The 24,814-nt window shown below is 41.3% G+C and overlaps 3 protein-coding genes across 6 annotated transcripts; all 3 read left to right on the forward strand.

The window, feature by feature from the left end:
* The first annotated feature begins 1,533 nt into the window (after positions 1 to 1,533).
* Positions 1,534 to 7,958, forward strand: nfkbiz (nuclear factor of kappa light polypeptide gene enhancer in B-cells inhibitor, zeta). Of its 2 annotated transcripts, none has more exons than XM_051900400.1 (12): positions 1,534 to 1,785; positions 2,458 to 2,558; positions 2,645 to 2,678; positions 2,773 to 2,864; positions 3,804 to 4,165; positions 4,310 to 4,415; positions 4,570 to 4,716; positions 6,052 to 6,115; positions 6,198 to 6,367; positions 6,449 to 6,559; positions 6,646 to 6,813; positions 6,990 to 7,958. In XM_051900400.1, the coding sequence occupies exons 1-12, from the start codon at positions 1,590 to 1,592 to the stop codon at positions 7,032 to 7,034; spliced, it is 1,596 nt and encodes a 531-aa protein (XP_051756360.1). In that variant the 5' UTR covers positions 1,534 to 1,589; the 3' UTR covers positions 7,035 to 7,958. The 2 variants fall into 2 exon arrangements, with proteins under 2 accessions (XP_051756360.1, XP_051756370.1); XM_051900410.1 differs by having other exon boundaries at positions 1,536 to 1,785; positions 2,461 to 2,558.
* A 5,929-nt stretch (positions 7,959 to 13,887) lies between these two features.
* On the forward strand, positions 13,888 to 18,509 carry eed (embryonic ectoderm development). Of its 2 annotated transcripts, XM_051900434.1 has the most exons (12): positions 13,888 to 14,084; positions 14,603 to 14,755; positions 14,829 to 14,921; positions 15,025 to 15,090; positions 15,184 to 15,309; positions 15,419 to 15,500; positions 15,582 to 15,673; positions 15,827 to 15,960; positions 16,063 to 16,168; positions 16,259 to 16,417; positions 17,460 to 17,533; positions 18,245 to 18,509. In XM_051900434.1, the coding sequence occupies exons 1-12, from the start codon at positions 13,968 to 13,970 to the stop codon at positions 18,369 to 18,371; spliced, it is 1,329 nt and encodes a 442-aa protein (XP_051756394.1). In that variant the 5' UTR covers positions 13,888 to 13,967; the 3' UTR covers positions 18,372 to 18,509. The 2 variants fall into 2 exon arrangements, with proteins under 2 accessions (XP_051756394.1, XP_051756384.1); XM_051900424.1 differs by having other exon boundaries at positions 16,063 to 16,417.
* A 2,485-nt stretch (positions 18,510 to 20,994) lies between these two features.
* On the forward strand, positions 20,995 to 24,518 carry hikeshi (heat shock protein nuclear import factor hikeshi). Of its 2 annotated transcripts, none has more exons than XM_051900550.1 (5): positions 20,995 to 21,183; positions 21,455 to 21,692; positions 21,983 to 22,134; positions 24,063 to 24,181; positions 24,253 to 24,518. In XM_051900550.1, the coding sequence occupies exons 1-5, from the start codon at positions 21,154 to 21,156 to the stop codon at positions 24,305 to 24,307; spliced, it is 594 nt and encodes a 197-aa protein (XP_051756510.1). In that variant the 5' UTR covers positions 20,995 to 21,153; the 3' UTR covers positions 24,308 to 24,518. The 2 variants fall into 2 exon arrangements, with proteins under 2 accessions (XP_051756510.1, XP_051756505.1); XM_051900545.1 differs by having other exon boundaries at positions 21,016 to 21,183; positions 21,431 to 21,692.
* The last annotated feature ends 296 nt before the right edge of the window (positions 24,519 to 24,814 follow it).

The following is a 24,814-nucleotide window of genomic DNA, read 5'->3' on the forward strand; positions in this document are numbered from 1 at the left end:
TGTTTGTGGACTTTGGCTCAGCATTCAGTACTATAGTGCCTGCTAACCTCGCCGTGAAGCTCTGAACGGATCTCTGTGCAACTGGATGGATCCTGGACTTCCTGTCAGGCAGACGTCAGAATGGGCAACAGTATCACCCCACAGACCCTCAACACTGGTGCTCCTCAGGGCTGTGTTCTTATCCCACTCCTGTTCTCTCTGTACGCATGACTGCAGCTTCACACGGCTCCGGTGTCATCGTCCAGGTCTCTGATGACACAGCGGTGGTAGAACTGATCACTGACAGCGATGAGACGGCCTACAGAGAGGAGGTGCGCAGTCTAGCACAGTGTCTGTCTCTTTATCATCAGGTGCCTGAATGAGCCCCAGCGTCCTCAGATCATTCTACACCTGCTCAGTGGAGAACATCCTGACCTTCTGCATCACTGCCTGTACAGAAACATCACCGCTGGCAAACACAAATCTCTGCAGAGGTTAGCGTGAACTGCCCGTCACGTGGGCTTCTCTCCCTCCAGGACATCTGCACCAGGTGGTGAGTGTAGGAAAGCCTGGAGGATCATCAGTGACTCTCTCTGCGGCCGACTGAAGGACCGCTTCTGCTGAACACCCAGAACTGATACACCTTTAAAACTTTATCTCTGCCATTCACTGCACTTCACAGTCCGTCAACACAATTTCACCCAAACTGGACTCTAATGCATCATGCAGTGCACTTTAACACAATATCCACCTACTTACTAACCCACTGTACATCTGCAATTGGATTATGTATATAATTGTGTATTTTGTGTATTATATTTGCAATCTGTATCTCTTGTATATTTATTATTGTGTATAATTTGTATTGTTATCTGTAAAGTGTCAAATTGTTTTCTGCACAGTCTGGATTACTGTGAACAATATTAATACCAGAGTTCCTCAGATCTCGCCCTGCAGAGTTCAGCTCTGATCAAACACACCTGAGCCAGCTAATCAAGGCTTCAGGATCACTGGACAATCACAGGTGTGAGTTTAATCAGGGTTCGAGGCCCTCCAGGACTGGACTTGAGGAACCCTGATCAGCTGCTGGACTAACACTAGTTCCACTAGATGGAGCTCATTAACCGTGACTACAGGTTCTGTATCATCACCGAGTTTCTTCTTGTGACTAATTTAACATGAATAACTTGTTCTTCCATTTGCGCGATTGTGCTGTGTTTCTTCACATTTTGTTATAGACTACCCTTATTCGTTCATTTACACTGTCTTGAGTTGTAGATGTGGATTATCTGGTTCCTCTGACGGGCTGCAGTACATTTTTAACACCTCAGATCTCGATGGCGCAAATCGGTAACAGGTATGAAGATCTTTTCACTGATCAGATTTACACAGGCTCGCATCTGAAAACAATTACCGAATCTCTCATAATGTTGTTTTAGTAATATTTTAATTACATAAATTATTTTAAATGCTGGTGCGTGTAATCCTTAAGTATTAATGAAGGCGTGTCCTGACGTCACGGCGCTCGTCACTCGCTAATAAGTTCTTCAGTCAATGTTGCGTCGCGTCATTCAGATCAAACTCTCGTACGCGCATCACAGCGAGATAAAATGATAATTGACAGAGTTTCTGAGGAATTCTCGGGTCTTCTGGACCGGGACACCGATGTTATGACGAGTCCGGTCAACCTGTGGTCATTCTATGGTTGTTCTTCTCCTACAGAACCGAATCTGTCGGCCGGATCTCCGAACTCTGATTCGGATCAGAGCTGGAGCGATGCGGGTAGTCCGCGAAACAGCTTAAACGGTAGGAAATAATGAATCATTATGTAATATTTATAATTAATAACGAATAATTAAATTAAATTTGAATTAGGCTAACTGTATGGGAGTCAGGAAATCAATGTGTTGGTGAATAAAACTTGTAGCGTAACGTTAAACTGCTTAGACAAGTTAGTCATTTAATGTATTTTTTCCAAGACTGATCATAACTTATTTTAAAAGTCATTTACATGTACATTTTTCTCATTTGAATCCTACGGAGCCCCGGACATGACATGCAGGAAAAAAAAATAGTAGGCTAAACTGTGCGCACGATTTACTGCAGTAGTCAACATTTGAAGTGGATCAAAAAAGTTCATCAAAGTTGTCCTAAGAAGAAGGTTTTGATCCACTTCAAATGTTGACTACTATATTTCGTTCCCTCGATTCATAGATCACGCACATGATTTATGATTTATTTCTTGCATGTCATGTGCGGAGCTCCGTAGAATCCGATAAGTGTAACTGATTCTCATTTGACTAACTGCTAACGATAGTTGGTCAAACTAGTTCTTAAGTCTTTTATGCAGCTGGACTGTCAAAAGCCACACGATGTATGATATTTTATTCAGAGGAAATAATTTTCATCGGGTTTCAGAGGACAGTAATTAAACAGATTCAATTAAGAAATGTTTAATTCTAGTCTTTTCCTTGTAAGTAGAAGATCTGAGCGCGCGGAAACTGAGTCGGTATCAAGGTGTGCGCGTGAAGAACACCGTCAAAGAGCTGATCATGCAGAAACGTCATCATGAGATACAGGTACATGTTTGTGATGGTTTAATAAGTTCACAGTGCTGTATTTCGTATTGTATTATAAATTAACATAATTATTTGCTTCTTCACAGGTTCAGCAATATCAAATTGAGAGTGAATGTCCAGGTAACTACATCAGTGTATGCGGTTATGAGTTGAAATTGTATCAGGAAATTGTTTGTCAAAAATGACTGGAAAATAATTTTCTGTTTTATTATAGCTACAACCCATTTGCTGCAGAGAAAGAGGGAAGCAGAGAATATGTCTCACTCTCCTGTGAAACGACTGCGAGCCGCAGATGGGAACGCCCTGGTGTGTTTTAATGCTCAGTTTTATTTAGTGTCTCTCACTGGATCATGTGACATCGTTCTGTGATTCTAATGTGTGTTTTGTTCTTCTATGTTATACAGTTTATTAAGAATCATAGCGTACGGTATAGATAATTTTATATAATTTTTAGTTAAACGAATTTCTAAATATCTCAAATCCGAAGCAAGAGACGAACTATTGACCAGCTGGTCTTGTGCCGTGATGAACCCTTACAATCACCCCTCATCAAGTTATATTTCTTTCTTTCTTTATTTGTTTGAAGGTCAATTGGTTTTGAAGCAAGACCAGCATACAAAAAGACAATTTAAAATACATTAAAAATAACATGAAAATCTACACAAGACAACAATAGGCCCAAACAACTACCTACTCCCCCATGCCCAGATTTAACAGAGAAATAGCAGTGGGGATGAATGAATGAATGAATGGATAACACTTTAGATTAGGGTCCAATTCTCACTATTAACTAGTAACATGTGGATTACTAGGATATTGGCTGTTTATTAGTACTTATAAAGCACATATTAATGCCTTATTCTGCATGACCATATTCTACATCCCTTAATCAAACCCAATACCTGAACTTAACAACTACCTTACTAACTATTAATAAGCAGTAATAAGGAGTTTAGAGAGGCAAAATTTGTAGTTAATAGTTAGTTAATAGTGAGAATCGGACCCTAATCTAACGTGTGACCAATGAAGGTTTATACCTGTTAATCCTGACAGAGGGAATCCAAAAAGAGATCCTGAGGGGAAAAACTGAAACTCAGAATAGAGAGGATGGGAACTAACCATTATGTTTGTTACTATTGTACTGTGTTTTGACATTGAGTTTCCTGTTCAGATTCACAGGGAGCTTCATAATCCTTTTCAATAACTGTCCATAACCCTTGCTCTATATTTTCTGGTCTCTCCTAGTCTCCATGTGCCCAAGATGAGAACATGTTTTATGAACGTGAGATGCTGGAGGACATCCGCGAGGTCCTTTCCATTGAGTCTGTGACCGTGAGAGGATGTCCAGCGCCAGTGTGTCGTCCAGCTCAGGGTCAAGAGCCTCTTCTGGCCCTGTACACTGAAGCTGAGAGTTGCATGTACACCGACTGCCATCTGCTGTCGCCTGCGCAGGGCACTTACACGCCCTCCATCCCGGCGCTGGGCTCTCTCCATGTGACCGCAGACGCCCCAGTGTCCTTCTTCCAGTGGCAGATCCAGCAGGAGGAGGAGAAACTGGCTTCTTTGAGCCCTGTGGGGCTCACCACCAGAGACGGGGACGGAGACACGTGAGTAACCGCAGCCTTTACTGATGCGCACATGGTCCAGACCTCCGCTAACAGCATATCTCAGCGGGTAATAGAGAATCATAGGCTGTTGTGTTTAGAGGAGTGTGGCAAAGAGCCGTGGAGTGACTGTTGACTGATTCGCAGGTTCTTGCACATCGCAGTGGCTCAGGGCAGAAGAGCGCTGGCGTTTGTGCTCGCCAGAAAAATGGCCGCCATTGACATGCTGGACATGAAGGAACACAACCACCAGGTAAAGAAAAATTACTCCCATTTGACCGATGGGATTATCTGTGAAAGCTTGCTAAGTTCTGAACGCTGACATGATCATACCTGTGCACACACTCCGTTATTAAAGCCGTGATTACATGCCATTACTCAACTGATCTCATGCTTCCTCCAATCAGAGCGCGTTCCAGGTCAGTGTTGCTGCAGATCAGCACCTGATTGCACAAGACCTGCTTTCACTCGGAGCTGAAATCAACACCATGGACTGCTGGGGCCGATCCCCGTTACACGTGTGTGCTGAGAAGGGCCACGCCTCCACACTGCAGGTACTTCGTGTTACTGCCTTTGCCTGGATGTAAATCCACACTACTGTTTGTTAGCCGAGTGCATATTGGTTTGGCACTAACGTTACGAGTCAATGTCGGTCATCAAACCGAATCAAACTCTTTCTGTTCACACTATGATTGAATGAACCTCAACCACTAGATTATCATATTTATAATATTCTTTTATTCTGAGGAAGGCATCAGCAGGACAACATGATTCACGGCGGGAGATCTGAAGTAGTGTTGTCAAAAATACCAACTTCGGTACTTTTCATTTTAAAAATGTGACGCGCTGTTGAGTGGATTCGTAAACGCCTCTGATTGGCCATTGTGTTCACGTGCCCATCAGATATGTCTGTGATCAACGCTTCAAAAACAAGTTGTAAATAGACATCAATGATGCTCTTCACTGAGTGCTTACACAGATACACACGGGAGCGTTTGAAAGCAGGCGTCTATCAGCGGACCGTCCACTGCTTTCAAACGCTCCCGTGCGTTGATCATTGTAGCCAATCACAGACATATCTGATGGGCGTGTCAACACAGTGGCCAATCAGAGGTGTTTACGAATCTGCTCAACAGCACTCAAAGTGTCACATTTTTAAAATTTCAGTACCAACTTGGTATTGAAGTCGGTACTTTTGACAATGCTAATCTGAAGTCCAACGGTGATTGAATCTGTACAGAAGCGCTGCTTTGAGGCTTTACATCAGATGAATTAAGAGAAGAAACTTCTCATAGTTTTACAATGCTAACCTTTAGCACACTATTAGCACGCTTAAATGCTCTAATAAATTGAAATAGATATATGCACCTTCACAAGTCGAACTCACTAATTGACTAGTCAGTTGTTGAATAACTAGTCACCCATCCTGGCCCCACCTAACCCTACACCCGTGAAGAATTTATACAACACAGTATTTCCTTGTTAGCCTGCGCATGCGTCAGTCAGACGCTGTTTTTCCTCTTGTCATTATCTCATTATCTATCAACAGTCCTTGTCTATCATTCCATCTTGATGCGCTGTGTTTATTTAACCAGGCGCTCACTGACTTCCTCATAACACGCTTGACTGATGTGCATTTCCTCAAAAAAACGGCATGCAACGCAGAGAAAAATTTCCCTCGACCAGCCGTACAACACAGCCCTCTTTGATAAGAGTAGAAAACAACATGCCTGCGTTTCTGTCAGCCATTAACTGCCGACAGGTCGTGGCACGCAAGCATCGCTGCAGTCGTTTGGCGTTCAGAACACCTCCCTTCGTGTTGAGATCTGTTTACTCTTTTGAGCTTTCTTGTGAATTGCGTAAGTACCTAACTCACTGTTTCCCTTCAGGCCATCCAAAAATCCATGGTGACGAGTGGGCGACAGGTCAATGTGGAGGTGGTCAACTATGATGGTCAGTCAACCTGATCTTCATCTGTCCTGGTATTTTAATCAATTCATCTACAGCACATAAAACATGGCTCTTGTGTTGGTAGGCCTCACACCTCTGCACGTGGCAGTCCTGTCCCATAATGCCGTGGTGCAGGAGCTGCTGTGTGGCGGGACGCCCCCCTCCGCTCAGAGTCTGGCTCTGCTGCAGAAGAGGAAGCTGCTCTCTGAGTGTATCGCCACTCTGCTGCTCATGGGCGCTTCACTGGAAACCAAGGTGAAGGTGGTTCTGCAGCTGCTTCAGGTGCCGTTGTGTCTGATGTCCTTTACTCACGCGTTTTCTCCATGTTTCAAACAGGACCGCAAGAGTGGCCGCACCGCTCTGCATATGGCTGCCGAAGAGGCCAACATTGAGCTGCTGCGCCTGTTTCTGGATCAGCCCAGCTACTTCTCTGTTATAAACGCAAAGGTAAGTGAAGAGTGTTGTGTGGCATGTGTTCACCGCCGCGGCGCTAGGGCATCATGTGACCGCTCGCTGTGCGATGTCATCGACAGGCGTTCAATGGGAACACGGTGCTGCACATGGCCAGCGCGCTGCAGGGTCGGCAGGCTCAGGTGGACGTGGTTCGGTTACTGCTGAGACGAGGAGCCGATCCCAGCGCCAAGAACCTGGAAAACGAGCAGCCGGCCCAGCTGGTGCCCGAGGGTCCGCTGGGAGACCAGGTCAGAAAACCCTCCAGATTAACCTGCTTCTGAAGAGTCATGTAGTGTTAAACGAGAGAACTCAACATTCACGAAACCGGTCTGAGCGGTTCAGTCAAAAGAGCCTCAGGCCACGTGACTCACCCATGCCATAGAACTTTCCACTGACCCGTTTTCTTCCTCTGTCTTCTCCACAGGTGCGTCGGATCCTGAAAGGTAAAGGAGCGCAGTCCCGCTCCTGAGCGACCGTCCCGTTCTTCTCTTAGGAATCGCTGTCAGTCAGGCAGTCCGGTCTGTACAGATTCATTTGCCACTTCAGGCAGATGTCGGTTGTTTCTATGAAACAGTTTTATCATTGTTCACTACTGAGTAGTAGACGGCACAGGAAAGTGAGAGCAACAGTTCAGAGAATCTGCCTGACAATAGAAGAAGAATCCAGTGTAATCAGGATGAATTATTCCAAAAGTAATAATAATAAACAGAAGACACAACGTTAAAGATAAAGGAAGTGAGGCGTGTTCATTCAGATTCAGTGACTGGATTGAACAGTGAATCTTCTTCTGTTGTTCAGTAGCAGATCTGAAGTGTTGGCTCTGGTGTGTAAAGGGTTGTAAACTATAATCTTCAAACAGTGTAACTATATCCGTATTGTTATTATTATCACTCTCATGTGTTTAGTCAGAAGGTTCGCGTGTTAAACATTATCAACGGTCTTTACTGAAGATGGTAATCAGTAACTTTAAACCAGTTGGACCAGAACGTCCTTGATTGTTGACTTAAGGCGTGTTTCAGCATGTCATTTTAGGACTTTCTTCCATTGATAATTAACTTTTTTGTGAGGTCATGTGATTCTCTAGAAGTCCTCTAATTATCCTGGATTAATATTTAGATTATTCAGTTTGATTGTAACTGTTATTCTCAGAATCAACAGCAGAACCTGGTCTAAAATAGGGTTAAAGGTGATTCTTTATGAAAACAGATTTTAACAGCTCATATTGACTGTATCTGTATGATTTTGCTGATGTTCATGTTCATGAGGTGATGGTTTCGTGTTCTGTATATATTATGGCAGGAGTGGGTTTGTTTCTCTGCAGGTCACTTGATATTCTGTAAGTTTGAATTGTCAACTGTAATTCAGTCTTAAATAAAATTTCCTTCTTAGCGTTCTCTGTTCTCACCAGCGTTTCAGTTTTCACCAAAGAGACTAAAGCAGAACTCGAAACACATTTCAGAACAAAAGAGCAGAAAACTGATCCAGACCAGGAAATGATCCCACTGAAGATCTGTTCAAAAGAAGCATACAACTCAACACGACTTACAGGAGTTCACGTAATATACCAGAAAAAGGCAGTAATAGTACTATCTTTATTCATCATACCAATGACACTTTACTGACACAGTAACTACCTGTTAAAGTGTTCGTCACAGCCGTGTTCATCTGCTGCGAAACTTTGACCTTTAAATGTCTATAAATTCACCACAGTGACAAAATTCCACATTCATTTACATACAATAGACACACGGAAGACACTGAAAATAGATTTGAAAAGTATATCCCAGGTGAATCCCACACTTATGTAAGTTTTATTTTTACAAGAGGGAAACACAATAAATATGTCATTGTATAAGAGACGGAAGGTTTCCTCATATTCTGAGCGCGGAGAGTCTGGTGAAACTCTAGAGGAATTTTTGGAACTGTTCTAGTCAAATGAAGCGACAAACGCCTGTCTATCATCCTCAGTTATAACCTCAACTTCTGCATTTATGCTACTGTCACATTTCTTGTGTATATAAATAATCTTTTAGAAACGTGAAACCACAATATTCTCATTGTTCAGTGAGCCTCAAGTTTCAATAAGCCGAGCCAGTGATTCTCATCAGAAATCCCCTCATACTCCAGATTTCATTCAGTGTCAGTGACTGTGTGTTTATTTCATAAGTAATATCTAGTATGATGTGAAGGAGGTTACAAAAAACCTGACAAAGATTACTCAAATCAAGGTCATCTTCTGGGAATGGGAAGTTGTTATGGTTAACAGCAGTTTCATTGGTCTGTTTTTAAAGTCTGTTAAACCCCAAATTAAGTTTCAACCACTGATTGCTCTTTCACTTTTCTGAATGTTCATGCTGGTTACAGCAACGGTCAAAAATTCAAACTCACTGTTAATAAGACCTTATTAACTACTGTACATGTACAAATCAAACTCAAGACATTAGCATACAATGCTAAAACTAGTACTGGAGAAAAACAAGAGGTTCCATCTTCACTGTTAAAATGTATTAATGTGGCATTCAAAGCAGATAATGAATTATGAACCCTGAAGATCTAAAACTTCATGCGTCTCACACTCTGTCACACACTCTAACTTTTTGCCACACCTGTCAATGGCTGGTGACTTGAAATTACTGGCCAAAACAATTTTTTACCAGTCATGAAACAAAATCAGGCAGGTATGACACCAATATTTTGGATACTAGTGAAAATTCACAATCCTTTATTCCAATTTTGATACCAAATCTAAAACTACTACCTTAATATAATTTTAAATAGCCTACTTTTTTTTTAAAGACAAGTAAACAGTCAGAAATAAAATGTGACCCTAACAAAAAAAAAAAAAAAAAACTCAAAATACAAGCAATAGCACAAATAAATACAATATAACAAAGATACAAATGAAACAAACAGTGCAGTAGTTTTCAGTTGTCTGTTCAAGCACAGGAAAGCATTGTAACGGGGAGTCAGACGTGGTAGGATCCATGTGCAGCTTTATTAAACAATCGTAGTCAAACAGGCAGGGGTCAAACACCAGCAATAACAATGTCCAAGACAGAGCAGAATCGTAAACGGGGGCAGGCAAAGGGTCAGGGCAGGCGGCAGACAAGGCAGAGTAAATCCAGTATCCAGGCAGAGAATCAACAGGGTAGGCAACAATCACGAAGAGAATAAACAGTCCAAGGTCAAACACAATAATACAGATCACAGGGAAAAATGCTCAGTAGTGTCAGCCAGGGAAAAACAAGACTACACAATGGGTGAGAGTGTGAGTGTGCTTTTATAGTCCAGGAGATGGGAATCAGGTGTGTGGGTAATTGGGACCAGGTACGGGGTTATGGGAAATGACGTCCGTAATGAAGCTAGTACTCAGGTGAGGGAGCCACAGAGGCCACATTCGTGGCCTCATCTAGGTTCTCCACTCCTCTCGAACCACCTGCGGGCTTGAGCAGAGAAACATGGAAAGTGTGTGAGATACGGTAATCTGTGGGTAAAGCTAAACGGTAGGAAACAGGAGTGATTTGTCTGATGATTCTTAATGGACCCATGTACCTGGGGCTGAGTTTTTTTACAGGGTAGTCGAAGGTCACGAGTGGAGAGCCAAACCCATTGTCCAGGGCAGTAGTCGGGATGCGGGCGACGGAGGCGATCAGCCTGTTCCTTCTGTCGTCTTACTGCTCTCTGTAGATGGACATGAGCCTCATTCCAGACATTCGCGCTACGTTGGAGCCAGTCATCGATGGATGGGAGGTCCGAGGGTTCTCCTGACCAGGGGAACAGAGGTGGCTGATAACCAAGTATGCATTTGAATGGGGTGAATCCAGTAGATGGTTTTTGGAGAGAGTTCTGCGTATATTCAGCCCAGAACAGGAATCGACTCCAGTCAGTTTGATTGCGGTGACAATAGGAACGCAGATATTGGGTGAGCTCTTGGTTAAGATGTTCTACTTGGCCGTTGGCTTGGGGGTGATAGCCTGAGGTCAAACTGACATTAACATTGAGTCTTTGGAAGAAGGTTGACCAAACTTAAGATGTGAATTGGGGACCTCGATCAGAAACAATGTCCTCAGGAAGGCCGTAGAACCGAAACACATAGTTGCAGAGGTGTTCGGTGGTCTCCAAGGCAGTGGGAAGGGGAATCGAGCGACAGGCCTTGGAGAAGCGATCGATGACAGTGAGTATTGTGGTATGACCTTGAGAGTTGGGGAGATCTGTGACGAAATCGATGGCAATGTGGGACCAAGGACGTTGCGGAATGGGTAATGGTTGTAGTAGACCAGCGGGAGCAAGGTTTGGCAGATTGTACAGTTGCGAATGAAGGTTATGATGTCAGATTGCAGAGAGGGCCACCAGAAGCAATTGTTGGTGAGTTGGACAGTAGTTGCAATACCTGGATGACCTGAGCAGAGTGAATTATGTACCCATTGTATGACTCTTGCGCAGTGCTGTTGGCACATACGTGCGATCTGGAGGGCAGTTAGGAGGAGGTCATCTGTCATAATGTCCAACTGAACTGGTGCTAGGATGATAGTGGGAGGTAGAATCGGTTCGTTGGTGGGAGGTGATAGAGCGGACTCGTATTAATGGTTGTAGTAGACAGAGGCCACATTCGTGACAGGCATGAAGAGAGCTCAACAAAAAGTATTTGCGCGCTGTCTGAGATGCGGCTTTCACGGCGAACGCGTCGGATGTTTCAGGTGTTGAACTTCCCACAAAGCTGTTAGTAATGAATTCCCTTTTCACGTGTTCTAGAGCTTGAATATTTACAGTGGAAAGGCTTTTGTGATGATGCAGCGCTGACCGTCAACTGTACAGAGCGTCGTTCACGTTCATGTTCTTACAACATTGCTTTGTTAAAATTCATAAAAATATTACTGGCCATCTGACGACTGACAGTTTCATATACTTGCTTTTGCGCTTGCCGAGTGTTCAATTTAGGCGCTGGGTGTGACTGTCGGATGTAATTTCAGTGTGATCAAGATAAACAGGTAAGTCGAGTCTGGTCGACCTGCTCCTGCCTAGAGGAATTCATGCAGTCAGATCTTAATTAAGAACTTAATATTTCCACATTATTGTGTTTTTTTTTTTGTGGTATTTTTATGTTGTACATTAAATAAAAGCCCCTGCCAGAATTAGTATTAGTATCATTCTTGTTTTCATCTTCAGTGAATTTTAAAAATAAGCCACGTCTGAAAGAGGCTCCACATTAAAACAGCCTCATTTATTGAAGTCTGAACCGCTGGAGATCATTAAACAAAAGCCTTGAGGTTTTCATACTCTGTTTACATCCTTCACTGCATGAGCGACTTTCCCACAACGTTAAGCTTTACTGTAGATTAAAGAAGATGCTTGACAAGCTAATAATCAACATCATTAACAGAATTCTTATACTCTCTACTGAATTCACATCAGGCTCCTCCAATCACTCTCATCATTTTTAGATTTCAATATTTGTTATTGTTTAGGTTATTTGTTCCACTGATACACTGATCAGACTGAACTGAGAACAGCAGCAGCTCCACTGACACACTGGGAACTCCTACTTCCTCCTGCAGGTGCTTGTACTTCCTGTCCGAATCCGATTCCCAGCACTCGCGTGTCATCAGCCTCAACTGATGTCTTTTTATAGATTATTTGATATTCAGTGACACACACACAGAACCAAACATTGGATTTGTTAAACAATGATGTCACAAACACAGTTCATAATTCAGCTGATGGTTTATTCTGATGTTTCAGTCATGTTGACAACTTCAGTACTCTTTCTAAGATGAAAGGAAGAAATATTATATGTTCAGTATAAATGCATTAGTCTTGTCCTCTGTCAGTGACCTTTGACCCAGCAGTGATTGTGGAATCTCCACTGTTGCAGGTTAGTCAGAGAGCAAGTGGATGACGGTACACAACGCTGAACGTGTCGTTCACACCCTGATCATGAGCATGAGTCACGGCAGCTTTACAATCATACTGTTAATGTTTTTAATACTTTAATAGCTTTCAGTCATGTGGAGTCGTTCAGGCTGTTTGAGTGTTTTTTAGCAAGACTTCTGCAGTAAAGTCCCACTGTAACATCAGCAGAGAAAAGCCTGTCGAGCACTCATCATGGCGTCTATCAGTGAATAATGTGTGATTCTAATCAACGAATCAATATAATGATCACTCCAAAAGAAAAGTCCCACTGTTTCCTTTTTCACCAAACTATACGAGTGCTATGAAACATCTGGGAAAATGAAACTGCGGTTTTAATGGACAAACAGATCAGATCCTCTGAAGATTGCGTAAGTCGGCGTGTCTCAACGTGTCGGTGGTGTTACAAACACTTTCATTCTTCATTTCTCGTTCTCTCTCTCATTCTTCAGCAGATTCTTCTGCAATCTGCTTCATAAACTCTGTGTTTGTTCAATATGCTGAAACTGATTTCACAACGTTCCTGGATCAACATTAAAATCAACCAATCAGATTTGAGGGACATGTTAACAGTTTATGTCACGTTTAGGCTTTCAGCCACGGTTTAGTGCTTCTACATCCGTGTTTTCACCAGCGTTTCCCTCTGATTTCAGGGAGAAGTTATAGGTAGGGTTAGGTTTAGGCCTACAATTTCGGACAGCAATGTTGATCCAGGAACATTTCTTACTTGACAGAATCACAATGAGTGTTTAATAGATGAAGACACATTTGGATAACATGAACAGATTCCCAGTGTTCAGAAAGATCGGGATGATCTGAATAATCACATGTAGGAAATAATACCTGATTCAGTGATTCATGTTGGTGAAGCAAGTTTATTATAAGCATCAGGATTAACAATGATAAAAATAAAAAAAAAATCAAGACAAACACAGGACTGATCAAACATCACTGATCATTTTATCTGATGACTCTGTCAGTCTGTAATATAATCACAATCACTCCAGCGTCTCAATATAATGAACACACACATAAACTGATTAAGACAGTCTCATTTCCACATCTGAGACTGCAGTTTAATTTCAGACCTGAACCTACATTAAACATTAATAACCTATACACTTCTATATGAGAGTCTTCATTAAAGTTAAACCTTAATTAATATTGAACTTATATCCATCCAGTTATTATAGTCTGAGTTGGTTCAAACACATTTAAATAACGTGAAATGTTGAAATCCTCTCTATACACTATGAATTATTATCGCACTTATAAGCCATTAAAAGGTTTGCATCAAACTTTGCTGTTAAGCTCTATTTCTCTGCTGAGTGATCTAGTTCTGAACATCTGCAGGTCTGACTGAGCTCGAGCGATGAGTGTGAAATGTCTCCCTCTGCCGTCGCTCAGTGTTACTGCAGCTGTCGTGCTGTTTTGCGGCGGTGTGGCACGAGCGCGCGCGCTTCGCTTTCCGGCAGTGTGGCATTGCTGGAGGAAGATGAGGAGGAAGATGTCTGAATCTCATGCCGAGGCGGGAAACGAGATGCCGCATAACAAAAAACAGAAATTAAGCAGCGATGAAAACAGCAACCCCGATCTGTCTGGAGACGATAATGTACGTTTATTGAATGTGTTTAATATGTGTGTTTGTGCTGCTGCTCGTGACTGAAGTTTCTCTTTGTCTGTTATCGCGTGTTTCTCATTAGCGCAAGAATCTCCTTCGTTTATCAGCATGATTTAATGTGCTCAGTGTTGTGATGTTATTAGACAAACATGACTGTGTCACTGTCAAGAATAACATCGGTATAATCTGACTGGCTTCAGTTAGTGAAGTTTCATGTGTTTATATGATGATGATAAACCCAGTCAGTCTCACTATTAATACCCATAATAATAATAATAACTTAAAGCCTGCTCTGTGTGTGTGTGTGTGTGTGTGTGTGTGTGTGTGTGTGTGTGTGTGTGTGTGTGTGTGTGTGTGAGAATATGAATATGAATATGTTTGTTTCTGACCTGCATGTGTGTCTGTATTACATGTTTATTTATGAAGTTCTACTCAGATTGATTCACTTGCATGCTTTCTCAAGGTGTGTTCATTCATCCTTTTCCAATCCAATGTTTCTGTTTTCCCAGGATGACGCCGTCAGCGTTGAAAGCGGCACCAACCTGGAGCGGCCGGACACACCGACCAACACGGCCAATGCCCCGGGCAGGAAGAGCTGGGGCAAAGGCAAGTGGAAGTCCAAGAAATGCAAATATTCCTTCAAGTGTGTCAACAGTCTGAGGGTAAGAAAGCCTGTGGTGTTTCTGTAGTGTGTACTTGTGCGGCACCCTTGACAGTGAAATGTGACGTGTGCAGGAGGATCATGGGCAGCCGCTGTTCGGAGTGCAGTTCAACTGGCACAGTAAAGAAGGAGATCCGCTGGTGTTCGCGACGGTCGGCAGCAACCGGGTGAGTGGAAGTCTGTCACTCGCTATTCACTTAACACACACACTCTGACACACACACTCATCTCTGCTGATTCTCTCATGTCGACTTTGTCTTGTTCCTGCAGGTGACTTTATACGAGTGTCATTCTCAGGGAGAGATTCGTCTGCTGCAGTCGTATGTCGATGCTGATGTATCCTTTCATAAACGCTTGTCTTCGGTCTGTCGTTCAGAGCAGTCGCCGGCCGCTGTCGTTTGTTATTCTCTTGACTCTTGCGCTGTTTAGGCAGATGAAAACTTCTACACCTGCGCTTGGACCTTCGACACGAGCACCAGTCACCCGCTGCTGGCCGTGGCCGGGTCACGTGGCATCATCCGCATCATCAACCACATCACCATGCAGTGCGTCAAAGTGAGTGCGAATGGATGTCAATCCATGCTGAATTCTCATTGGTGGAAGCAGTTGTGTGTTGTGTGCTTCTGCGTTCATATTGACACTGATTTCTTCTTTTCGTCCGCAGCATTATGTCGGCCATGGTAACGCAATCAACGAACTCAAATTTCACCCGAGGGATCCGAACCTCCTGCTGTCAGTCAGTAAAGGTAATGACCTCAAAGTCTACAGACGCGGTGTGTTGAGCGCTCAGTGTTTCAACTTGTGTGTGTGTGTGTGTGTGTGTTCAGATCACGCGCTGCGCCTCTGGAACATCCAGACAGACACTCTGGTGGCCATCTTTGGAGGCGTGGAGGGCCATCGCGACGAGGTCTTGAGCGCGGTGAGTTTAAGCTCGTCCATATTAAACATCACTGCAGTGTTTGTATCTAATTATAATAATCGCACATCTTCTGATGCAGGCTTTCCCACACTGATGAAAAGCTTATTAGTAAACTGTGAAGTCATGTAGATGAAAGTGTCTTTGTGATTGTAGGATTTTGACCTGCTTGGTGAGAAGATCATGTCGTGTGGGATGGATCACTCGTTGAAACTGTGGAGGATCGACTCTGAGCGGATGCAGAAAGCCATTCGCGGCTCATACGAGTACAACCCCAGCAAAACCAACCGGTGAGTCCTTACTATCTAGTGCACTTACCTGCCGCTGATGCCGACCGGTCAGTGCTCTACGTGCTTCAGTGTGGATTTAGTCTTTTCTACATACGTTTTCAGGCCTTTTGTGTCTCAGAAGATTCACTTCCCAGACTTCTCCACGCGGGACATCCACAGGAACTACGTGGACTGCGTCCGCTGGCTCGGCGACTTGATCCTCTCTAAGGTACTTTCACCTGCCGCACAACAGCAGCTACACACATTTCAGTTTGTTTACTCATCTTTATTATTTCTCTTGTTTGGTCATGTTTCGCAGTCATGTGAGAACGCAATTGTGTGTTGGAAACCTGGGAAAATGGAAGACGATATTGACCAAATCAAACCGAACGAGTCTAATGTGACGATTCTTGGCCGCTTTGATTACAGTCAGTGTGACATTTGGTACATGCGCTTCTCTATGGACTTCTGGCAGAAGGTATAAGGTTCTGCTTGCTATTAAGTGAACTGTGAACTGTAGGTTACTGACAAGAGAGCAAGCTAATGACAGACACGGGTCCTCATTCATGAAACACGTGCAGAGCGAATTTTTGTGTAAATCGTTCGTGAAGCCGTACTCTGATGTAAACTTTAGTTGGTATGAAAGAAATTTACACCTGCTCCCTAACACGTGTGAATGGTGCGCAAAATATTTGAGCATTGTTTGTTTTTAGGCAAACTGATGACACTATGGACCATAATAATATTTCATGAATTTGTTTGTCCTGTCTTTTTTTTTTTTTTTTTTAATCTTTAACTGTGGGTAAAATGCAGCGCTCATCACTGTCACTTTTTACACAGTGGAGGAGAGGCGGGACAAGTACCACACCCACTAATCATCCTGCCTGTACAATGACTGAACAACAGTGATGAAGTTTGCTGCTTACTGCATTTTTATATTCAGTAATATTCTTCTAAAGGAGATGCTAGTAACACGTAACTGCTGTGGATATTCCAAATCGTAGCAACCAAAGTGTCTCATCTGGGAAAACGCTGCACCTCCAAAGTGCTCAAGCGCCACCAGCTGGCCGTTTTCAGAAGAGCACCAGTCATTTTTTTCATCTAGATAAAAACTCTTTGGCAGACACACATTAATTGAATATTTATTGGTAAGCATATGGCCTTTTGATCCCTTTTGCATTTATGCAATATACTGGAACCAAACCTGAGAAGGAGTCCAGAAGATTCCACAGCATTCCTGGACACACAATTTGTGTAGTTGTAATTCATATGCGGGATTATACTAATTGTGAATGAGTGTGCACGCACAGCTTGTTTATGAATTATTAGAATTCATTAACATACACACGTTTAACTATCTAATCAGATGTTTTCGGGAAGGTCCCTTTTTACACACAAATTACTCCAAATTTACTCATATATTTATGAGAGTTTCATGAATGAGGCCCAGTGTCAGTAAATGGTGTTTCAAGAAGATCTGAATGAAGTGTGCGTGTGTGTTGGTGTCTTCACCTTCTCAGATGCTCGCTCTGGGAAATCAAGTCGGGAAGCTGTACGTTTGGGACCTGGAAGTGGAAGATCCTCATAAAGCAAAGTAAGAGAACAGGCCTTCTGACAGGCATCCGCAGCTCTGTGTGTGTGTGTGGTTTGTTTGTGTTTGTGTGTGTGTGTGTTTGTGTTCGTGTGTGTGTTTGTGTTCGTGCGTGTGTCCTCGTGTGTGTTGTCTGTGTTGGTGTGTGTGTTGGGGTGTGTGTGTGTGTTGGGGTGTGTGTGTGTGTGTGTGTGTGTGTGTGTGTGTTTGTGTTCGTGTGTGTGTTTGTGTTCGTGCGTGTGTCCTCGTGTGTGTTGTCTGTGTTGGTGTCTGTGTTGGTGCGTGTGTTGGGGTGTGTGTGTGTTGGGGTGTGTGTATTGGTGTGTGTGTGTGTGTGTGTGTGTATTGATGTGTGTGTGTGTGTGTGTATGTATATTGATGTGTGTGTGTGTGTGTATTGATGTGTGTATTGGGGTGTGTGTGTGTGTGTGTGTGTGTGTGTGTGTGTGTGTGTGTGTGTGTGTGTGTGTTGATGTGTGGTGTGTGTTTGTGTGTGTGTGTTTGTGTGTGTGTGTTTGTGTGTGTGTGTGTTTGTGTGTGTGTGTTGATGTGTGTGTTGATGTGTGGTGTGTGTTTGTGTGTTTGTGTGTGTGTGTGTGTGTGTGTGTGTGTTGATGTGTGGTGTGTGTTTGTGTGTGTGTGTTTGTGTGTGTGTGTGTGTGTGTGTTGATGTGTTGGTGTGTGTGTGTGTTGATGTGTGTGTTGTCTCTGCAGGTGTACGACGCTAACCCTCCCTAAATGCACGTCGGCCATCAGACAGACGAGCTTCAGTCGTGACAGCAGTATTCTGATCGCCGTGTGTGACGATGCCTCCATCTGGCGCTGGGACCGTCTGCGCTGATCCGCTGATGATTGATGAATGATTGATCATCAGGTTCTGTCACTGCTTTTGTTTTTATCTTGACTTTGCTTTCATCTTTTGCTTTTCTCTTTGCCGTTTTCTTGTCTGACTTTAATAAAATCTATTTTTCTAACCTAATTCCTTCTCTGTTCTTCAATCTCAATTGAGTTTTTGTGAAGTTGTTCCATTAAAGCCGACACTGATGGTGATCAGCAGTGAAGAAGGATTCACTGGTTTCACCAGATTCCTCAATTAAAATGGGGACATTTTGATCTCATTGAACAATAAACCACTGAAATTTACAATTATATAATTTATAGTTGTTATTATTGGTGGTTTAAAAAGGGGGTAAAAATCTAAATGGATCCTCTTATTACTGCATGACTCTAATGCAATATTAATAATAATAAAAATAAACTAAAACTGCTTAACTAGGGGGTCTATATATATAAAGTAATAACTTTATGTGAGCAAGTAATTATTTGAGGAAGATGAATGATAACATGGCATTTGAAGCTGTTATATTAACTTTTATACTTTATTATATTTATTATGCTTTGAATGTAAAACCCTATATGATAATAGTATTTTTATTGTCATTGTGTTAAAGCTGTTGTAATTGATTTATGTTGAACGTGTGCATATAACACGCATATAAAACGTGTGATAAGAAGTAGCACCTTGTTTATCTTTTTATATTTTATTGTTTTATTATAGAGCGCTGCAGTGATGATTTTCCTGTGGGGTTTTCCAGTTTGAGTCGAATAAAGCCTGATAGACATAATCTGACGATACTTTGTTTTGTTCTATAATGTAAACTACACACACACACACACACACACACACACACACACACCACAAACTCTTATCTAGTTACTTATTAAAAATGTACCTTTTCAAAAATGAACTGCTTCAAATTTCTCGTTGTCGTTATGGGTGTGTAATTTACGTTTTAGAGCAAAAAGCATCAAGTTATGTTTATCAGGCTTTATTTGACTCATAAACTGAGAGGAAACGCGGGAGTGAATTATTCTTCCGGTTCTGCACATCTATTGTTCTCTGAAATGAAAAGTGTTTCCTCTTTCTGTTTTGTTCTCAATCTCAGCTTATTAATATTTAAGTTAAATCAAGCCACTTAAAAGGTTTGTCTGTTGCTGGCAGGGATATTAATAATTATTACTGTTCCTGACAGCTGCTGGCCTTCGGTTAAACATCTATAAATGTAAACAGTAACACTTTACAATAAGGTTCATTAGTTAACATGAACTGATAATGAACAGCACTTCTACAGCATTTATTAATCTTTGTTAATATTAATTTCAACATTTACTAATACATTATTAAAATCTTAAGATTAATGCACTGTGAATTAACATGAACAATGAACAACTGTATTTTCATTAACGTTAACGGAGATTAGTAAATACAGTAACAAATGTATTGCTAATGTTTAACAAATGAATCTTACTGTAAAGGGTTACCAAGTGAACTATTGAAGACTGTCGGTTATAACATAAAGCTCTTGTCCCAGTGAAGGATTCAGTGACGTATTTGGGGATTTTTCTCTCAAAAGTTGTTAAATTCTGATAATGTTCTTCAGAAGGTGAATCACTGGTTTTTAAAGGATTTCTCCTCTTATAATCGACTCTTGTCTATACTGTCGCGTCACTCCGTGTTTCTGAGCAGATGTGTAAAATCCTGCTTTATTTAATTCTCTTTAGAGGAAGAAAACGCATTATATTATGAAATCTATATGAATGAACACTGATGACGTGGTTTGAGTTTTCTTGATTTTTGTGCTCTAAATAATACTTTTAAAATGAATTGGATTAGACATTTCTTTTTAAACCCAAATTCACGGTGGAATTTTATACCCAGTTTTATTTTCTCAGAGTTTGTGGTTTTAAGTTTCTCTTGATTTGCAATTACAGAATTGAGGAAATTCCTCTGAACCTACTGAACTTTCACAATTCTTCACTTCAGAAAGACGCTGTGACTCCAAACTCTATTGATTATTGGACGGTTCATCATGAAAGAACATTTGGTCCTTAAACAAATATTTGTTGGTAAATAAAGGAAATAACCTTCAAAATGTTACACAGATTTCATCCAGTATTTTTTTTTTTTAAATTATTCTTTCTGTAATACATTAGCTGAAACTTTCATTTATTTTGGCTTTGCTCTTATGTTGGAGATTTTTAACTAGGTTTATAATTGACAATATTGAGCCACTTTCTCTTTATGTCTTGAAAGTCTTTGGTTTTATTAATATCCCCTCTAACAAAAGGAAAGAATATTACATTGTAAATTTAATTTTAATTTTTTGCCAAATTCCAGAATTCATAAATGTAAGTACAATAAAAGCCATCTGTTATTTTTGCTTCTTGAAAAAGAAATTCAAATATATATCAAGACTGTCCTACACTTATAGTAATAAAGCAGTGAAAACTTTCCATATGTGAATCCTTTCATATTTTTTTAATATTCTGTACATTGACTTTGTTGGTTCTGAAAATCAATTTTATTTTATTTTTTATTTATTTATTTATTTATTTTTATGTTTAATGTTTTGAAAGTGAAACGTATGTACGTGCCGCGCTGGATTGTCCAATCAGTGAAGCGCTTTTGTGTTTTGCTTCCGGGTCAGAGGTTACAGTCTGTCAGCTGCTTTTGGAAGTTTCTAGCAGTGAGAAACATGTGAGATGATGATGATGATATGAGATAATAAAGAGCTTCTCTCCGTGTCTGTTTTCTCGAATGTGTTTCTGCAGTGAATCTAGCGATGTTCGGCTGTTTAGTCGCTGGAAGACTGGTGAGAAGATCGATATTCACATCAGCTTTTGATCGCTAATAACATCATAAATCACACACAGTCACGTCATCATCATCAGCTGCACTTATCGCGTCTAATTTTACTGATGGTCACGTTTATATGATTCTAGGACGTAAGACTGAACTTTCGTTACACGTGCAGCTTTTTAATATGCAGATCATAAGTTTAGACGAGGTTGAATTGCTCAGATATGATGTGGTTCTGATGTTCTGATGTGGTTCTGCAGTGGTCTTCCTCTGCTGTGTTTCAGGTCCAAACGGACGCGCAGCAGGTCGCCTCTGATAAGTTCGTCTTTAATCTGCCGGACTGTGAGAATGTCAATCACGTGGTGGTGTTCATGCTGGGCACGGTGCCCTTCCCGGCTGGCATGGGTGGCGCGGTGTACTTCTCTTTCCCGGACCCTGCGGTCGGGCAGGTCTGGCAGCTGCTGGGCTTCATAACCAACGACAAGCCCAGTGCCATATTCAAGATCTCCGGTCTGAAAGCTGGTAAGCGATTTGTGTAAAACAACTTGTATAAAGGCTGGAAAACAGATTTTAAAACACTAGAACATACACATGCTGAATTTGAACACGGTTACAGAAGAAAAGAAACACGAGATTTAGTGCTGAGAGACACGACAGATGAAAACTTTACGTGTTCTAACCTCTTCTCAGAATATCAAACATTGTCTAAAGACTAACCAATCTGTTTCCTGTGAAATCTTCAGACTGGCTCTGACTGTGGTCACTAACCCATCCGTCCAGACTGCAGAACTCTGAGAGTGTGTGTGTTTCAGGTGAGGGCGGCGCTCATCCGTTCGGCATGATGACCGTCCCTCAGGCGCCGTCAGTTGCTCAGGTCGGAGTGTCGATCGAGTCTTTGGACCTTCTCGCACAACAAACGCCAGTGTCAAATTCAGCTGTTTCCACCGTGGACTCCTTCACACAGGTAAAGCTTCGATGGATCTGCAGGCTCTTCAGTTAGGGTTAGTATACCAAAAAATGAAAATTCTGTCATTAATTACTCACTCTCATGTCGTTCCACATCCGTAAGACCTTCCTTCATCTTCAGAACACAAATTAAGATGTTTTTGATGAAATCTGAGAGGTTTTTTTATCCCCCATAGAAAGCAATGAAATTAGCGCGTTCCAGAGAAGTAGTAAAAACATCGTTAAATGTGAGTCTACACATGTGACTACAGTGGCGCTAACTGCGTATGAGACCGACACAGAAGAGAAGAAATTGTTGAATAAAGTGGTTATTTTTGTTTTGTTCTTGCGCACAAAAAGTATTCTCGTCCACTGTAACCACTGCAGTCACATGACTGTTTTAACGATGTCTTTAGTTCCTTTCTGGACCTTGAAAGTGTTGATTATATTGCTGTCTATGGACGAGTCATATACCTCTCAGATTTCATCACAAATATCTTAATTTGTGTTCTGAAGATGAAGGAAGGTCTTACGGATGTGGAACGACATGAGAGTGAGTAATTAATGACAGAATTTTCATTTTTTGGGTGAACTAACCCTTTAAATAATAATCTGTTTGGATGGGCCATAACATTTTTAGATTCAATATCACACACTTCCAAAGACGAGTATCACTACCTGTACCTCTGTGGGAAGTTTTTGTGATCTCTGAGCATAAAATGGGCAATTTAACTTTATATTTGAAAGACAATTTAAGGTATAAATTACATATAAAACCTAGAGCTGCCTGACCAAAGATTTATCTAGTTAAATCAAATAGATAAATAAAAGATTTTTCATCTATTAGTTGTTAATTTAAGCTAATAGTCAACTAGTCACATGTTTATGATAATAATTGAAAACAGTTTAAGTTTCAGGGCTGAGAAAGAATATTATATGTAGCAGTGCTAACATTATTCTTCATTACAGAGAAATACTAAACAATAGGAATTAGCCATTAAAATATAAATTAGCGCTCAAGCACAGCATAAAGCTTTCCACATCACACGGCAAAAGAAATTATGAATGTGTCAGAAAAAACAGCAAGGAGACTGTCTGAACATTTTTTAACAGTTTAATAAACTAGTGTTTTCTGAGTCAGTGTCGGACGCTGACGGTCTTCTCCGCAGTACAGTAGACGTGTCTATAGAGAGAAAAGCGCGTTAGGTTAAACATGTCGAGCAGTAAAGCGCGGTACTGATTGAGCTTAACACTCGGATACGATTGATAATAGCACTCATTTATCTAGGTTAATGTTGGAGCCAGTGGCCATGTAAAGTGGGGTAGTTCAGGTACTACTAGCATGTTTCAAATGATAATCCAAGTTTGAGGTTGATGGATGACAGACAGACATTTGGATTTCCTGCCCAACATACTGTAATTAACACACAGACCAGCAATGTTAACGATCTTCGTCACTTCCTGTGGAGTTTTTTTCTGTCAACTAACCCTATTCTCATCAACTTTTAGGGGGCAGCTCTAATAACACTAAAGTTAAGTATCAGATTCCTTATATTTTAATGACGTTTATAAAATTAGAGTTCCGTTTGGCTTCCGATTGATCAATACAAGCTTTCCAGTCGTTCTAAAATAAAGATCTGGTATTTACATGAATCTCTTGTCAGTCGTACTAAAGACGTTCTGTAAAGAACTTTAACTGAGCTTTTCCAAATTTTCCAATCATAAGTGGGTGGGGCTTCACTCTGGTCTTGGACTCATCATTATGTTTTACCATCTGCACTACAAATGTGATGTGATCATGTGGCTTTGACGACCTTCAGACATGATTTGAGTGTTCAGATGGAAACGAGCGGCTGCAGACGTCTGTAATGTCACTGACTCTGAGACTGACGCTGAACGTGTTTCAACTGCTCATCTGTAGTGATGAAAGTCTGCTTCATTCCACAGTTCACACAGAAGATGCTGGAGAGCTTGTACAACTTCACCTCCTCTTTTGCACTGTCTCAGTCTCAGATGACACCGAATCCTTCAGAGATGTACGTTCCTGCGAGCTCCATCCTTAAATGGTGAGTGATCGTCGAGATGAAGCTGCAGACGCCGTGTTTGAGTTCAGACACGATATCATGTTTCCCCACAGGTATGAAAACTTCCAGAGGAGAATGATGCAGAATCCAAACTTCTGGAAGACGTGACAAGCTTGCGTTGTTTTTAACAGTTTGATCCATTATTTCATGGAGAAGAAAATAATCTTTCATTTAACGTTCAGTTTTAATTTTCATGAAGACCTCACCTGGACAAGAACCTTTTTCTTATAAAAAAATATTGCCTGGCATTCTTTCTTTTGCTGAAGATGTTTTATATGACATGATGAACTCATAATAAACACCTTTGGTTGACGTTTTATTTGTGTTGTCATGTTTATTTGTAAAGTTTTCACAATAAAAATAGTTTCAGGGCAGAAATGCATATCTGCTTTGGCAGCAAATGAATGTCCAGATATCATCAGTTTATGACTGTATGATGTTTCACTCCTCAGGTGTGTTTATTGAACAGGAGATCAGCAGGTTTTATGATTGACTGCAGTCTGAAATAAAATGATCAAATGATCCTCATCATCTTCAGATGGCAGATACTATTCTATTTCAACAAATATGTTGTTCTTTCAACAAATATATTTTGTAATGTAATCTGATATTTGT

This window comes from Ctenopharyngodon idella, chromosome 1 (genome assembly GCF_019924925.1).
Source record: "Ctenopharyngodon idella isolate HZGC_01 chromosome 1, HZGC01, whole genome shotgun sequence".
NCBI classification, from domain to species: Eukaryota; Metazoa; Chordata; class Actinopteri; order Cypriniformes; family Xenocyprididae; genus Ctenopharyngodon; species Ctenopharyngodon idella.